At 38.6% G+C, this 15,605-nt stretch overlaps 1 protein-coding gene across 9 annotated transcripts in view; it reads left to right on the top strand.

The window, feature by feature from the left end:
- The window catches only part of WASHC2A (WASH complex subunit 2A), a 51,833-nt gene extending 36,538 nt beyond the window's left edge, over positions 1-15,295 (top strand). For 4 of the 9 annotated variants that reach the window (XM_039872373.1, XM_039872374.1, XM_039872377.1 and 1 more), the window contains 10 exons: positions 3,384-3,536; positions 5,937-6,119; positions 7,107-7,235; positions 7,364-7,444; positions 8,023-8,145; positions 9,110-9,172; positions 9,521-9,733; positions 11,341-11,952; positions 12,805-12,982; positions 14,978-15,295. In XM_039872373.1, coding sequence (XP_039728307.1) covers positions 3,384-3,536; positions 5,937-6,119; positions 7,107-7,235; positions 7,364-7,444; positions 8,023-8,145; positions 9,110-9,172; positions 9,521-9,733; positions 11,341-11,952; positions 12,805-12,982; positions 14,978-15,117 — 1,875 coding nt within the window. In that variant the 3' untranslated portion in view covers positions 15,118-15,295. The remainder of the gene's footprint in view (positions 1-3,383; positions 3,537-5,936; positions 6,120-7,106; positions 7,236-7,363; positions 7,445-8,022; positions 8,146-9,109; positions 9,173-9,520; positions 9,734-11,340; positions 11,953-12,804; positions 12,983-14,977) is intronic. The other 5 variants (XM_039872378.1, XM_039872380.1, XM_039872375.1 and 2 more) reach the window with 5 other exon arrangements.
- Positions 15,296-15,605: the final 310 nt, after the last annotated feature.

The raw sequence follows: 15,605 nt of genomic DNA on the forward strand, positions 1-15,605 counted from the left end.
ATGGGTTCCTAGAAGTGTGGCATAGAAAGGGTACTGTTTGTTTTTTAATCACATTTGCCTTTTATTTGACTTTCGTTTGTATAGCCAAAAGAAGACCCAGAGAGCATCACTCCTCTTTGAAGACGATGCTGATAGTGGAAGCTCTCTGTTTGGCTCTCCTCCCACATCTGCTCCTCCTGCAACTACGGTATTCTTAACCTCTTATGTCCAGGAAATACCCGTGAGGCGATGTTACGTGAATAGTGATACTGACCTGAATTAGCTCTTAAAACCTGACCTTGGAAGCTGAATCTAATAAAAAAACCCGTTTGTGTAGTTTTAGAAAGATATCTGGTATTTTACAGTTGAAGCATACTCACAAAGTCTGGAGAAAAGGGTTCCTTCATGTCATGCAGCCCAGTGCCAGATTATGAGTCTCGAATTCTCTGTAGAACAGAGGAGTTGGTGGTTTCTGGTCGGGGACAGTTAGATCATGTTTGGATCTTTATGGGTGTTTTTTTTTCTAAAATTCTGGAGCTTGGTTGTACAACAATGTGAATATTTTTAATAGTATTGAACAATACACTTAGAAATGGTTAAAATGGTAAATTTTATGTTAAGTGTTTTTTACCACATTTTAAAAAAGTGTTTTTAAAGTATGTGATGAGAAAAAAAAGTAGCCATTCAGTTGCTCTCTGGTTTAATATCCTTCCAGTGACTATATCTACATGGCAGCACTACCACAATCACCTATGCTAAAAAATTTAGCTAATCTTGATGTTAAGTTATGTCAAAAAGGAGCATTAGAAACGAGAGGAAGGCAGCATTATGATGATATTTGTCCAGGGAACCTAGGCATACTGAAATCCTGTGTTTGGCCTGTTATTCATCCTTCCTCAAGACATTGTCTAGGCAGATATATGTGAGTACGCACACATAAAACAAAGGCCAAGCAGTATTTCTTGCCACCTGACCATTGCTTAGAGTCCCAAAGGGAAATTTAGAACTTCTTAGGCTACACCCCATGAAGACCTCCTTTACTGTGTTGGGATAGCCTATAAGGCCAAGAATCAAGCTAACTCACAGCCTCCTATCTGTGAGGGCCTTCAGCCCCAATCTCAGACCACTCCAGTTTGGCATGTTAAGACAGGGAAGAAGGGATGAGCCCCCCCTGACATTCCTTCCATGTGGGAGTAGCTACAGAATCCAAACTGGGCTTGATAGAGGAGACCTTCCTTCTCCCACCACAGTGACGAGTGACCATATCCTTGGTACCTGCACATCTTTTAAAGAAAATTTAAATAAGATCATTTCACATATTTTTATGCATCTTTTATTTTGTCCTGCAGCATATTTGTCATTTTTATAAGCTCTATCTCAACTCTTTTTCACCACCATGTAGTATTCCACAGTATAACTGTGCCAGGACATGTATGGACTATTTCTCCTTTGACGGAGTAATTGTCACTATTTTCTGCGCGTTTTTTAGTAATGTTTCTTCCCATTCTTACTGTCTTGTCATTTTTAGCCTTGACTGTTGAAATAATTTCTTAACTGCCCTCTCTGTCAATGCTCCTTCCTTTCATCTGCTCTTCTTGCTGTTACCCTGGCTCTCTTCTTAAAGACAACATGTTCTGTCATCTCCTTGTTACAGTACCTAAGCTGAGTCTGCCATGCCACCTGTAATCTCATTCAAATTGGACTTATCTTTTCTAGCCTCATACACCATGTGCTCTAGGTGACTCATCCTGTCCTAGAATACTCCAGAAGAGGTGGATGTCTCTTGTCTGGAATATTCTTCATATTTTCAGACATAATACAAATGTCGACTTGTTCTATGAAAGAAAACTTCCCAGACCAGGCACATACCAGTTAATGACTGAAGAATTCTTTCTCATTAAGTGGGGTTGCACAGCTTGTACTAGAAGCTTTCAGCATTGGGGGAGCATACTTCCTTCCTTGGGCTCTGGGGCTTCCTATTGCTGCTTTTGAGGTGGTCATAATCCTTTCCTTGAATCTCTCATACTTGTACCTCCCAAAAGACATTTGGTGGCTCCATGGTTAAGAGTTGGGAGATATGAGTGGGTTTTCTTTGTAAATTATAAATAATAACTTCTACCTTGGATAAAGGAACAATAATTAATGAATTTTGAAGGTTCTGGAAATTAAAAAGTCTTTCAACCTGTAGTATTATGATTGTTAAACAAGACAAAAAGTCAAAGATATACATCTTAAGTAGGTGGACAACCTGCACACATGATTTTTACTATGTGAGATATAATCACCTTTAGATAACAGTATTTAAAAGTTATTTTTTGTTTACAGGTCCTAGAATATTTTAGAATAAGTTAAATGTGACTCATCTGTCAAGAAAATTAACTTCATGACAAAGATGAAGAGTCAGCTTATCTTTAGGAAGGTTTAAAACCAGTAGTTAGGGTAGCATTTTCTTGGTTTAAGGCCCATAGTTATATGAGAGGAGAATATGTTTCACCATATGTAAGTCTCATTTTTTACCTTCATCAATTTGCATCAAAATTTATATGTAGTTTTCAGTGAGTCCATATTCCACAAAAATTTTTTTCTTTAATCATTGCAGTTTAGCCTTATCTCTTCTCAAACTCTTGTGGGTTTACAATCTTTTATTTCAAGTGCAAATGAATATGCATTTTAAGGACCTCTTCCTAACAAGTAAAAATCTCCTTACCTTATTCTTCTTATTTCATATTTTTTCTATCATAATAATGTTCTTAGTTTCCAAATCTGTCTTCCTAACTTAATTTAGATACTACTTCACAGCTTACTTCCTCATATCATCTAGTCTATTAATATGATAGAGTTATAGTTTTTTTCTCAAAATTTTTGATGTCACTTGCCCCAAGAGTGTCTATAACTCTAAGCAATCACATAACCCCAGTTTCCTAATCTCTGAAATCCCTGCCTTCCGGGTAAGGGACAGATGAGAGATAGGGCAAAGTGCTCGTAATCTTGTTGAAGCTCCTACTTATTGTAAAACACAGTGACTAGCTGTGGAAATATTCTATATGACCTTTCAGTTAAATGGACAAACTGATGTGTGATAGTTATTAATATAAATTATGAAAACAATAAGGGCTAGGTAGGGATATAAATAATATTCTTATCAATGAGATAACTGGTACTTACAGAAGAGAACAGAAAAACCTTCCTGGGTGACATCTGAGCTGGGCCTTGAAAGATGAGGATTTGCTTCAACAGACAGGGAGAAGCAGGCAAAGGTTATTTTGCCCAGTTTTAACATTCCAAAGATTTGAAGATTAAGACAAGCAAGGCAGTTCCTCTGGGATGGCAGCTCTGACTCCATTTTAAAGTGATTCTGTCGATATTATTTTTCATGAGGATGTCATTTACTCATCTTTTGGTAGAAAAAAGAGACTGTCCCTGAGGTACCACCTTTGCTATTCAGCGATGAAGAAGAGGAGGCACAATTTGGAGTGAAACCTGTGGACAAGAAGGTTGAGAGTGCCAAAGAATCTGCAGAAATTGGGAGAACTCATGTGGTTGAGGAGTTGGAAAAGGTAGACTTTTTTTGTATATTCTGACATGTTTATCTCTCATATATTCTGATATGTTTTTGTAAAATCCACACGTGCACACATATGCACACACCCTTAACATTTTTCTACTACAGAAAATAAATTGTCCTCTTTCTATAAGCAGCCTGAGGTAACCTCTGAAAATGGTTTGCTATTCACTTGACCCAGAAAACCCCACAAAATTATGTAAATTAAAAGGTTCAGATTTTCGTGTTCACTTTAAGAACACACTTTGAGAACATTTGTGAAACTGCCCAGGCCATTAAGGTATGCATATCCAAAAAGCCACCAAGTATCTGAAAGATGTCACTTTACAGAAGCAATTTGTGCCATTCTGTCATTACAGTGGTGGAGTTCGGGGGGGGTTGGGTGGGGGATGGGGCGTGTGCCCAGGCCATACAGTGGGGCCAGATGCAGGATTGATGGCCTGAAAAGAGTGCTGAATTTTTGTTCCACATGCTTAAAAATGCAGAGAGTAATGTTGAACTTAAGGGTTTAGATGTAGATTCTCTGGTCATTGAGCACATCCAGGTGAACCAAGCTTCCAAGATATTGGACAGATCCTACAGAGCTCATGGGCAGATGGATACATAAGCTCTCCCTGCCACATTGAGATGATCCTTACTAAAAAAGATCATACGGTTCCTAAACCAGGAGAGAAGGTTGCACAGAAGACAAAGAAGAAACTGAAGAAGCAAAAACTTATGGCCCGGGAGTAAATTCAGCATCAAATAAATGCTAAGAAAAGTAAAAGCAGAAAAAAAATAAAAAGAATAAATGACACTGAAAATTTTGAAAAACTGAAAAGTATAAAGAAGAAAATCTCTGATCGCACAATTCAGGGACACCTTCAACATTGCTCTTGCCTTTCAGTCTCTTTTCTAAGCATATGTGTACACACAGCGATGTGCATGTTTCCTATTTTACATTATTACTGTCGTTTTGTATTGATGTCCATTTTGCCTTTCTCCAAGCTGTTTTTCCCCATCTTATTTTTCATTTTGGTTTTCTGTCTGCATGTCTTCTCTTTCTGACTTGTTCTGTTTAACGTTTTTGTTATCCCTGGTTCTCTTCTAGTCCTCACCTGTACTTGAATTAAAATAACAGTCTTAAGAAGATTTTAGTTTACTATTCTTTTACATTTAGTTGATGTTGGCTGTGAATTAAAGTGCAATATGTCTTCTAAAATATTAGCATTCTTTTCCTGAATGGTTTGTCATTTCCTACAGGAGACCTATGTATAAGGCTGCTGGCTACATCTGGAAATCAGCTACTGCTATCAGTCTCTGTATAACTTTTCTTTTTTTCTTTCTTGGACTCTGTATGTTTAGCTGCTTAGGTTTAATCTGTCTTCTAGGGCCTCATGAGGAACATTGCATATATTTTTTCTGTTCAGTTTCCTTGGGGCTGCCGTGATACACAAATTTATTTTATTTGTACCTGAGACACTGTATAACATTCTCTTCTTTTAGTTTTGACGTGGACTTTTTCTGTGTTCTTGTAGCCCCTGAGTTTCTGTGGTCACAGCTCATTCCACACTTGAACTCCACACTTGAACTGCTGGTAGTACTGCTGTCTCTCTTGCTTGAGTATAATATACACTCCTTGAGGATTGGGGCCAGGTTTGATTTGCCCACCACTATATTTATAGTACTTAATGTTATTACCTTGTACATAGTAGTCACTTTTAAAATTACATATTTCTTCAAAGCATTTTTTTCACAGTTTAACCACTCTGAAATTAGGATGCACCTCACAATCAATGGCATGTTTAATTGGGAGCTGTTTTTTCTTCCTTGGTAGTTCATATAGTAATATTGATTCTTACAATCAATGGTATCTTACCTGAAATGTGGTACCTATTGAGTGAATAAATGCTACATTTTAGGATTATTTTAGAGATTATTCCAATTGCTTACGATGTAAACCTTCTACAATTTAAGTGTCTAATTTTATCAATTAAGTTTCTCCTTGGGATTTGCGTATTAGTTAACTATTAGGAAATATATGATGCACTCTCAATGATTGGTATTTGTGTTATCTCTGTGACTTAGAAGTTACTTATAGCTCTTGAACAACCTATGTAGATCAGTGTTATAACTGACATATATCTCTTGGTAGGAAAGAGGGACCCATGTCTTTAAACTGATTGGAAAACTTATCTTTGGCTATGAATTATCTACATAAGACTCTCCGTTGGAGCAGCCAATCAAGGATTGGTCTCAATATTTTGTTACCTGGGAGTAGATGTGATGAACCGTAGTGTCCTGAACCCTGCAAATGTGACAGTTACCAGATTAATGAGAAGCTTGGTAGGCCCCACGATAGAATTTGTATTTTCAGATGTTACTTATTTTTTTCTTTAATATTTCCATTTTTCAGGAAGGAGCTTTGACTGTATCTACTCAGGAAGTAATCAAGCATTCTGATTTATTTTCTTCATCATCCCCCATGGACAAAGGAACCAAAAGTAGAACCAAAACTGTTCTGAGCTTATTTGATGAGGAAGAAGATAAAACAGAAGATCAAAACAGCACCCAGGCTCCAAAGAAAGAAGTAGGAAAGGTGAGCAAAAGCAATAAAGGCTCAAGTCTTTAGAAGGATAAAAAGATTTCATTTCATGGTATCAGTTCTCTCTTGTTGGTTGCTATAGAACTGAGGGTTTCAGTTTCTTTGTATCCTCACCATCACTTTTGTTATATTTTCTTCCAGTCGCTTCTGTTCTCTAGTTTTTGTTTTGTTACGATTATTTTACTGCAATTTTCACAGTTATGGAACTTTTAAGCTTACTTGCTATGTTATACTGGTTTTTATGTATAACTAATAATTAACTATTAGTTTACTTTTAATGTGACCCATCTTGTCAGAAGTGTGTTTTTTGTTTGTTTGTTTGTTTATTTTAATCTGTGATTGTGATACTAAAGAAATAGGGGAGAATTTTAGAATGTTAAGTCTGGGGGCATTATAGTGACAAACCAAATACTGTAAATAATGACTTTCAAATCTCAGATATCTTAGCAAATAAGAACTCATTTGGAATCTGAAGGTAGTGGGATAGAAGGCCGATGGACATAGGGAAAAGTGGATTGGTCACACCTGTGCCAGGTCTTTGGCCTAAGATGCTGACAGGTTAAGGATGCATGCCACTCTGTCGTTTCTAGTATTAAGTCAGTTGCTATCTCTTCTTCTCTTTGGGAATGAGATGAAGAGAACTCGTTTAACTGTGTGTTTTCACCCCTAAAATGTTTCTCATTATGGAACTAAAGGATTAAGTAAAAAGTTCAGACACTGTAGAAAGGTTAAAAGATATCGTTCCAGATTAGGTATGTGTTATCCATATTTATATATATTTCCCCTATTTTTGGTAGCTGCCTAGTATTCCATAGTGTGTCATTCCCTTTTTGATTGGCACTTAGGCTTTGTACAACTTTTAGCTATTATAAGCAGAACCACAGGGAACATCTTTGTTGTTCCATCTCTGTAGCTGTATGTGATTTCCTTGTGATAAATCATTTGAAGTCTAAATACACATGAACTTCTCTTTTTTTCCAGAGCCCCAATCCTGATGCCCGCCCCAAGAGCACAGGTGTCTTTCAGGATGAAGAGCTCCTTTTTAGTCACAAGCTCCAGAAGGACAATGACCCAGATGTTGACCTTTTCTCTGGCACCAAAAAAACCAGGGTCAGTTCCAAATGGTACTCCACATCATAGCTTTATTGTTGTACTAGATATTTTCTCAGCAACTCACCTAGCTCTCTTTGTAAGTTGTTTTTGTTTTGGATATTGAATTTGAGTTTTGTCTGTTCTAGTCATTAGAGCCAAGTGTTGGGAGCCTATTTGGGGATGATGAAGATGATGACCTTTTCAGCTCTGCCAAGTCCCAGCCTTTGGTACCAGCCTTTTGTTCTCAGTACTGGGATATGTGGGAAGGCTTCTGGGAATGGAAATTGATGTCCAGTTATACCATTAAAGAAAATACTCAGAGAATTGTGGTGCTTAATAGTAAATGAATGGCAAATAATGTGCTGATAAGGGCATTCATGTCCTAATCTCATATACTCTAACTAACATTAAAACATTAACTAACTTAGATTCTTTTATTACAGATTCGTTTGATTTTTTTGAGTCGTTTATTAAAGACCAGTGCATATAATACGGTGACTAAATATTCATGCTTTTCAGGTGCAAAGCTTTAAATCTGAATGTTAGCCTGTATGTGTGTTCCCCTACCCCAGCCCCAGTAGGTTTTATAAGTATTCTCTATTTTCTTTTTATCATAGAGAAGACTCCAGAGAAGTTTAGTCTTTAAAATGCTATTTCTGAAATGTTGCTTTTGAGTTAGTTCAACTATTGTTTGAGGAATGAACTCAGAACCCAGAACTTTTTTTTTTTTTTTTGCATTATGACTTCTCTTTAAAATGTCTGAGATACTTGACAGACTTCTTCTGGTATTCTCTTTCTCTTGAAGATACCAGAAAAGAAGAGGGTAGTAAAAAAAGACCATTCTGTTTCCTCTTTCAAGAACCAGAAACATCCTGAATTCACTCAAGGTATCAAAGAAAAAAGCATATGGAAACCGGAAACCCCTCAGGTTAGATTGATCCCTTTAAGGACTGAGTTCTTGTTTGCGTCCCAGTGCAAATTAACTCCATCATGTAGACCCAAGGTTATTCAGAGTTCTTTTAATTAAGAAGGAAACAGCACCTAGGACTACCTCTTTTTCTTTACTTTACTTTTTATTACCCCCACTCATCTCTCTTTCTCAGTTCATATTCCAGTTCCATGAATCTCTACTTTTCATTATTTTGTGGTGAGTACTTTGAAATTCGATCCCAAGATAGAGTTAAGGTAGAGAGAAGAATCTTCTTCCCACTAGAACTCCCATTTTTCCTTTTGGGTTACCTTGGAGGAGTATTACATTTGAATTTAAATATGAATTGCATCGAATTTTTGGTTCCCCCTCCATGTTACCTCTTCTTAAATCATTGCTGTTAGGTCTCTGTCCTCAGCAGTCTTCTCTGTGGAGTCACTCCTGAGAAGAGGCCAGAACTGGAGAGTGAGTTCTCATTCTGGCTCGCAGTTGTTCCTGGATGTCTCGCAGAGGCCTCAGTGAACTCTAAGTTGTGAAATAGGCAGTAAAACTTGTATATCTCCAGTGACTTGTCCCAAGTCTCAGCTGCTTTTGCTTCTAGAACTAGTGCATTAGTCTGTGGGTGAATAACATTTGCTGTGTGGGATAACCAGCATGGCAGTTTTGCCAACTGGTCAGGTTTTGGTGCTCTGGCAACACTGCGATTCTCATGAATCTTATTTATGATTTCTATCTCCTACTCCATGTACAGTTTGCCAGCCTTCCACTTATACAATGGACGAGGAGGCATAAGGGACATGTTTTAAGGCCCTAGGAGAGATTCGAATGCCTTTCTCATTAGAAAATTACAGAAAGCAACAGCTTAGCTCCATCACAGATTTATTTATAAGCCTAAGTATAATCCAAGAGACACTTTTCTTTCTATTACCTCAATGGATTTTTAACTGAATGTAATTTCACACAGGACTCACCAGGTTTCGCTCAATTTAAAACCAAAGAGCCATCCCCCCGGATCTGGAAAATACAAGTAATTATATAACATGTCTGGAATCTTCATTGCCTGCCTTGTGGCATCTATACACTTTTTTGGATTTGTACTTTTGTCTGCTGCTGCCAGGCATTTTCTCATCTTTTCCCCACCCTGTAGTTGTTGCTTCTTGTGTGCTATGTCTGTAACATCTTTGATCCCAGTGGTGGACATACGCGTATAAGTCTGTTTTAATTCTAAGACTGGATGAGAAGACTTCCCTGCATTTCTCTTTCTCCTCTAATATTAGACATTCTGTACAGTGAGTCTCGCCATGTGTCACAGTAATAATAATAGACTGCTGTGTTTAAGAAAATATATAGAATAAGTTTTATTTTTCTTCTTTAGGCAAATTTAGCGATTAACCCAGCAGCCTTGCTGCCTGCAGTGGCTCCTCAGATCTCTGGAATGAATCCTGTTTTGCCAGAATTGGCTTTTCCTTCATCTGAACCCGAGAGAATCCACAGTCTGGAAAGTATGCCCACTCTTCCTGGGAGTGTGGAGGCTGGCGTGAGTTTTGATCTTCCAGCTCAGGCCGACACCTTACACAGTGCAAACAAGGTGATGAAGCCACCTTTGCTTGCTTGCTTGCTTGCCTTTTTTTTTTTAAACCAGAACAATTTGTATATTTCTTCCTAGTCTATCAGTTACACACGATAGATTGACTTCCCATTTGAAGGAGGCACCTCATCCTTCCTTCAGCCTCCTTGCCCTCCTTCCATCTCCTTAATTCTGTGTCCACTTTTTCACTCCCTATATTTGTTACATTTACATTCTTCTCAGTAGCCACAGTGAAATTCCACTGCCACCTGGAGGTCTTCTAAACACAGAGCAGATTGTGTCCCTCCCTCCTCTGTTGGCTCCTCACTGCTCAAAGGAGGACATTTGAGTTCCTTAGTTTGGTATTAAAGCCTTTTATAATCTGTGCTAACTAAAGCTTCCAGCTTCCCCACCAGTCACCCCACACTGTATACCTAAACTCTGGTCACACTGGACACCATTCTTTGATCTCATGCCTGGGCCAGCTGCAGCCATCAGCTGGTGCTGCTTCCTCTGTCAGAAATGCCCTTCCTCATTGACAGCTCTGCTCAGACCTCACTGTTTCTGTGACATTTCCCCTACTGCCCTCTTATCCTGGGTTCCCTGCTCAGATCCCTGGCTAGTCTTGTCCCACCACACTATTCCACAGTTTATGCCAGATGGACTGTGAACTCTGTGAGGTTTTGCTTTTATTTTTGTTGGTTTTCTTTTTCCTATCCAGTCTTCCTTCTCCAGAAAGCCTTAGCTGATCTCTGAGTAAGAGACAGTAGATAGGATAACCCTGACTGATACATTCATTTCAAGTGTTTTCAAACCTGTTTTCCTTGTGAAATATAAAACATCCTTCTTTTTATTATATATATTTATTTATCTATTTTTGGTTGAGTTTAAATTGGCTACTTTTTTAAATTATATGTGAAGTTTCTTTGAAATAGGTAATTACAGTCAAGTACTTTTCCCAAAGTAGCTTGTTCCTTCTCAAAACTATTTGATTGTATATTTTGGAAAATATCATGAATACTGCATTTTTTCAATAAGTAACTCATATTTTGAGGTTATATTAAAAGTTCTGATTTCTAAGCCACAATTTTATGTAAAATATTTGCCATTCGAATTTACTGTTCATTGAAGAAAAGACTTGAAGAAAAGAACACCTTAGATTACCTCTCTCTCTTTATTGTCTGATATCTCCCGCTCCTGGAGCCTGATTTTAGGCTAGCCCCTAGTACCAGAATTCCCTCTGATTCTTGCTTTGAAATATATCCATATTTAAATTAGAGCAGAGTAGGGGCCAGGGAGGGTTTTGGGACACTGAGCACCAACATGCCTACTTTGCAGGATTCTAGTGGCGGATGAAGCCTTTTGTATGAAATTGAGCAGAAAATGCCCTCAAAAGACTGAAAAATGGAGAACAGTAAAGGCTTAGGAATGACTTTGTTTCGGAGTACTAGGAGCTATTAAACTTTTTTTAAAAAATCTTTAAAAAATAACCTCCTTTGTGTCTTAGATGATCTCTTGATTGAGGTAGATCAGATAACCTTACAAAACTTTTGAGTTGCTGATTATTACGCTAGCTTTGGACACTTTTTTTTTTAATCGGGTCAACCCATGGTCTTTTGCCATTGCAGAGCCGGGTCAAAGTGAGAGGGAAGCGCAGACCGCAGACCCGTGCAGCTCGGCGATTGGCTGCACAGGAGTCCAGTGAGAGTGCAGACATGAGTGTGCCCAGAAGATCCGTTGCACAATTGGCACATGGTGCCATTTCACCAGATGGCCATCAGCCACAGCCCAGGGCAGCTGGTGGAAAAGATAACTCTGAGGAGATGGTGGCAGCTGCCACTTCAACTTGGACAGGTGGTCTGGTGCTGCGAGTAGACAGAAGCTCCTCTGGGAAATCTCTGGGTCAGTCTCTTGAGGATGACCTTTTTGATTCTGAAGATACCTTTTCCAAAGGTACTGGATCTCAGTCTATGGAGATCAGAAAAGCCATGGGAAAGGCAGCAGAGGGACCAGCCAACCTGCTAGGGGGAGGTAAGGAAAAGAGCTCCATGTTTCCTGTTCTAGGTGAGACAGGTAGTGATGATGATCTCTTCCAGTCTGTTAAACCAAAACCAGCAAAGAAAAATCCCTTCCCTCTCCTGGAAGATGAGGACGATCTCTTTCCAGATCAGAAAGGCAAGAATGAGTCAAAACCCAACAGTCAGCAAGATGTCATCTCAAACGCACAAGATATTTTTGAGGTAATAGGATATAACAATATGTTTTTGTTCCTGGTTCAATGTTAAGGAAAATGCCAGTTGGCTTATTTGAGCCATAGATTTCATTAAGCTTATCTTGTTGCTGCCTGATATCTACTTGCTTAGTAATTATAATTAGGTTCCATTACTAATAACTCTGAAACTTAACCAGAAGTAGTTTTGTGTTTTGTTTCATAGTAGATGGTTGTTCCTGGCTGGACATAACCATTGACACAGGTTTTGATTTTGGGGATTTTTATGAGAATGTTGCTTTAGTCAGCTGCTCTGGCAGGTCACTCTGTGATATATATAAAGCAGTATTGGTACAGCTTGCGTGTTTAACCTCTAGTTCTTGGGGAAACAGGCCCTAGCTGATGACTGAGCACAGATGTTAAGGCCTTCAGTAGCACCCTCTGGGCAGGTGCGTTTTGAACATCTGGGTATTGGAGACAGAAGATGAACTAAAACCATTGCTCTGCTCTCCACCACTCTCAGGGAGGAGAACTGAATACAGACAGGGCAACAGATAAATATGTTTTCAGATAATGTTAATTACTATAAAGAAAACAACCCAGGGCAGTGAGGCAGAGTGATGAGCAGGAATGGGAGGTGGTCCTTCTGGGAGGTCCGGTAGAAGAGGCCTCTATATAGAATTAGCATTTGAGCTGGAACTAGAAGAATGAGAGAGACTGGGATAGGCAGAGATTTGGCAGCGGGGGTAAGTCACGTGGCTGTTCCAGAACACTGTGGCCGTTTGCATTTTTACAACTTGTTGAAATAAGTGTTTTTAGTATAAAAAAAGTTTTTGTTCTAATAGTAGTTTTGCTGGGTTTTTTTTTTTTTTGCCTTAACAAGGATGATATATTTGCTACAGAAGCAATTAAACCCTCACGAAAAACAAGAGAGAAGGAAAGAACATTTGATCCCAACTTGTTTGATGATAACATTGATATCTTTGCCGACTTAACCATAAAACCAAAAGAAAAGTCCAAAAAGAAAGTGGAAGCTAAGTCTATATTTGATGATGATATGGGTAAGTCTGGTTTTCTACACATGACATAGAGAGTCATTACCATTTAATGAGTTGATATTTCTCCTGCTACCTTTATCTTGGCTCTTTCCTGGAAAATGTTCCCCAGTGGGTTTTCTTTGGCTTGCTATGTAATCCTGTGTTAGGCTGAGGATGGGTAAATAAATGAACTAGTCATTTTGGTGAAAAATCTTTTTGGTAGGATGGCTATAAAGGATTTGAAGTAGCCCTGAATTTAACTTTTAAGTATAATTTAACTTTCATTTTGGTATGTCCCCTGCCAATTATCTGTGACAAACCTGAACATTGATGTTACTATAGGAGGATCAGAAACTACCACACATGCGAAAGTAGGCTAAAGTGGTTATCTCGGGCATGATGCAGTTGGGTAAGTCAGAGTTTTAGTTGAGAGTGAGCATTTAGTTGAGAGTGTTCAGAGAATGGAAGGACAGTTCAGGAGGAGAACAGGGCAGTATAAGAAAGCAGGTTATAACTCAGACTTCACATCTCACCGAGATCTTCTGTGTTTGTAAACATGCCAATTTTCACTCCCTGGTATTACATCTATTTATTAATGGGCAAGCCAATTGCCCCAAAACCCTAAATTAGGGTTTCTGAAATGTCCTGTGTTGTGTATTGGTGGATGAGATTGGGGCTGAGGTCAGATATACACTTTATACAGCCTCCCCTCTGTCTCTTAGGTCTATTACATAGAGTTAACTGGGAGAAAGAAAACTGGTGTCGTAATGCCACTTTGGGTCTTTCTCTAAGCAAGCCATGTGCTCTGTCTTCAATTGCTTTCTACCCCATCGGGTGCAGAAGAGACTTTGTTTTATAACAAAAAAGTTATATATGCCTGTTGTAATATATTAATACTATTTAGAAAATGTAAAAAGTAAAAAAGCAAACTCTAGAGGTAACTGTTATGGAGAGTTTGGTTTTTATATATTTTTTTTTCCAAAATAAGAATATACTTTACCTATTCTATTGTTCCTTTTAGTCACTTAATGTCTTCCCATGTTAGTAGAGATCTGCTTCCTTGTTTTTTGTGGTTGTGTAGTATTGCTTTGTATTCAGCCATTTGCCTATTGAGGATGATCTAGATTGTTTCTAAGTTTTCTCTATTACAAATGATGCCATAGTCTTTACCATTTGGGTGTACATATCCCTATTTACACATGCTAAAATGTCTGTTGGAAGGAATCCTAGCAGTAACATTACTGGTTAGTAAAAATTAGTAAGATAAGTCATAGAACACTAGAGTCAGTGAAACGCTAAACATTAGTATTAAAGACTTAACATTCTTAGCATTGAAATTCCTCAAATAGATGCACTTATTCTGAAAAAGAGTGACTCTTGTGTTCTCTTTCCCTTTGCTTATTTTTATTGCCCTTTCCTTTTAAAATTCCTTTTAAAATTCATGGGTTGGCGGTCCCCAACTCCCGGGCCGTGAACTACTACTGGTCTGTGGCCTGTTAGAAGCCGGGCTGCACAGCAGGAGGTGAGCGGTGGGCAGGCGAGGGAAGTTTCATTTGCGGACACTCCCAGGCGCTAGCATCACTGCCTTAGCTCCACCTCAGATTATCAGGCATTAGATTCTCATAGGAGCACAGGTCCCTGGTGCCAAAAAGGTTGGGGACCACTGCCATGGGAAAAGAATGTAGAAATAAGTATAAAGTCATAGATAGTAAAGTCAGGGACTGCTTTGGAGATGCAGTTATCCTGCCCTTTTTCCTCTCTTGTGTGTGCACATACCTTCATAGCTGATAAAATAGTGTTCAGAGAGAACATAAGACTTGTATGCGATCATAAAATTTAATTAGTAGCAGAACCAGTACCAGAGTCTAAGAGGCTTGGCTCTATCTTGGTGTTTTTTGGTATCCCATACTTGTTACCAGACTTGAGACTTCGGTGGTTAGTGTAGATGTGTCTAAAAGCCTTTTTCGTGTGTGTGCATGTGTGCCTATTCAGCAACTTTTTCTTTTTTTCTTTTTGAAGATGATATCTTTTCCTCTGGTGTCCAAGCTAAGACAACGAAACCAAAAAGCCGATCTTCACAGGCAGCACCTGAACCAAGATCTGAACAGAAGGTTGCCAACATATTTGATGATCCTCTGAATGCCTTTGCAGGCCAGTAGAGCCTACAGGGTATCACATCTCAATCTCTAGCTACATCCTTGAGTTAATGATACTGTCTTATATGCTCATTATCCTAACTGAATTATAAAAAGCAAATACTGAAACAGCATGCTCACCTCTTACCAAATGCACCTAATCATGCTTAAAACAGCAAGCAAAAATAAACATTTCACAGTATTTTGTTTTGTTTTTTGAAACTCTATTTTGATTTAATTCATCTTGCTAGAGCCACAGTATGATTTAGAGCTTATTAGAGAAGAAACCTATTGATGCATTTCATGGGTAGGCAAGGAATCCTAGAGGTAGCAAGTGCCAGATAGACGACCAGGGGTCTTCCTTACATGGACGGGAGCCCTGTCTTCATCACAGTCTGGGTAGGTGATAGAGGAAGAGGATGAGGGATTATCTACTTCATGAGTCTTTGCAATAGGAGAGAAGGTTTCTCTGATACCACTGAATTCTGAAAATGCCCCTTCAGACCCACTAA

This window comes from Pteropus medius, unplaced genomic scaffold (assembly GCF_902729225.1).
Source record: "Pteropus medius unplaced genomic scaffold, Ma_sr-lr_union100, whole genome shotgun sequence".
NCBI classification, from domain to species: Eukaryota; Metazoa; Chordata; class Mammalia; order Chiroptera; family Pteropodidae; genus Pteropus; species Pteropus medius.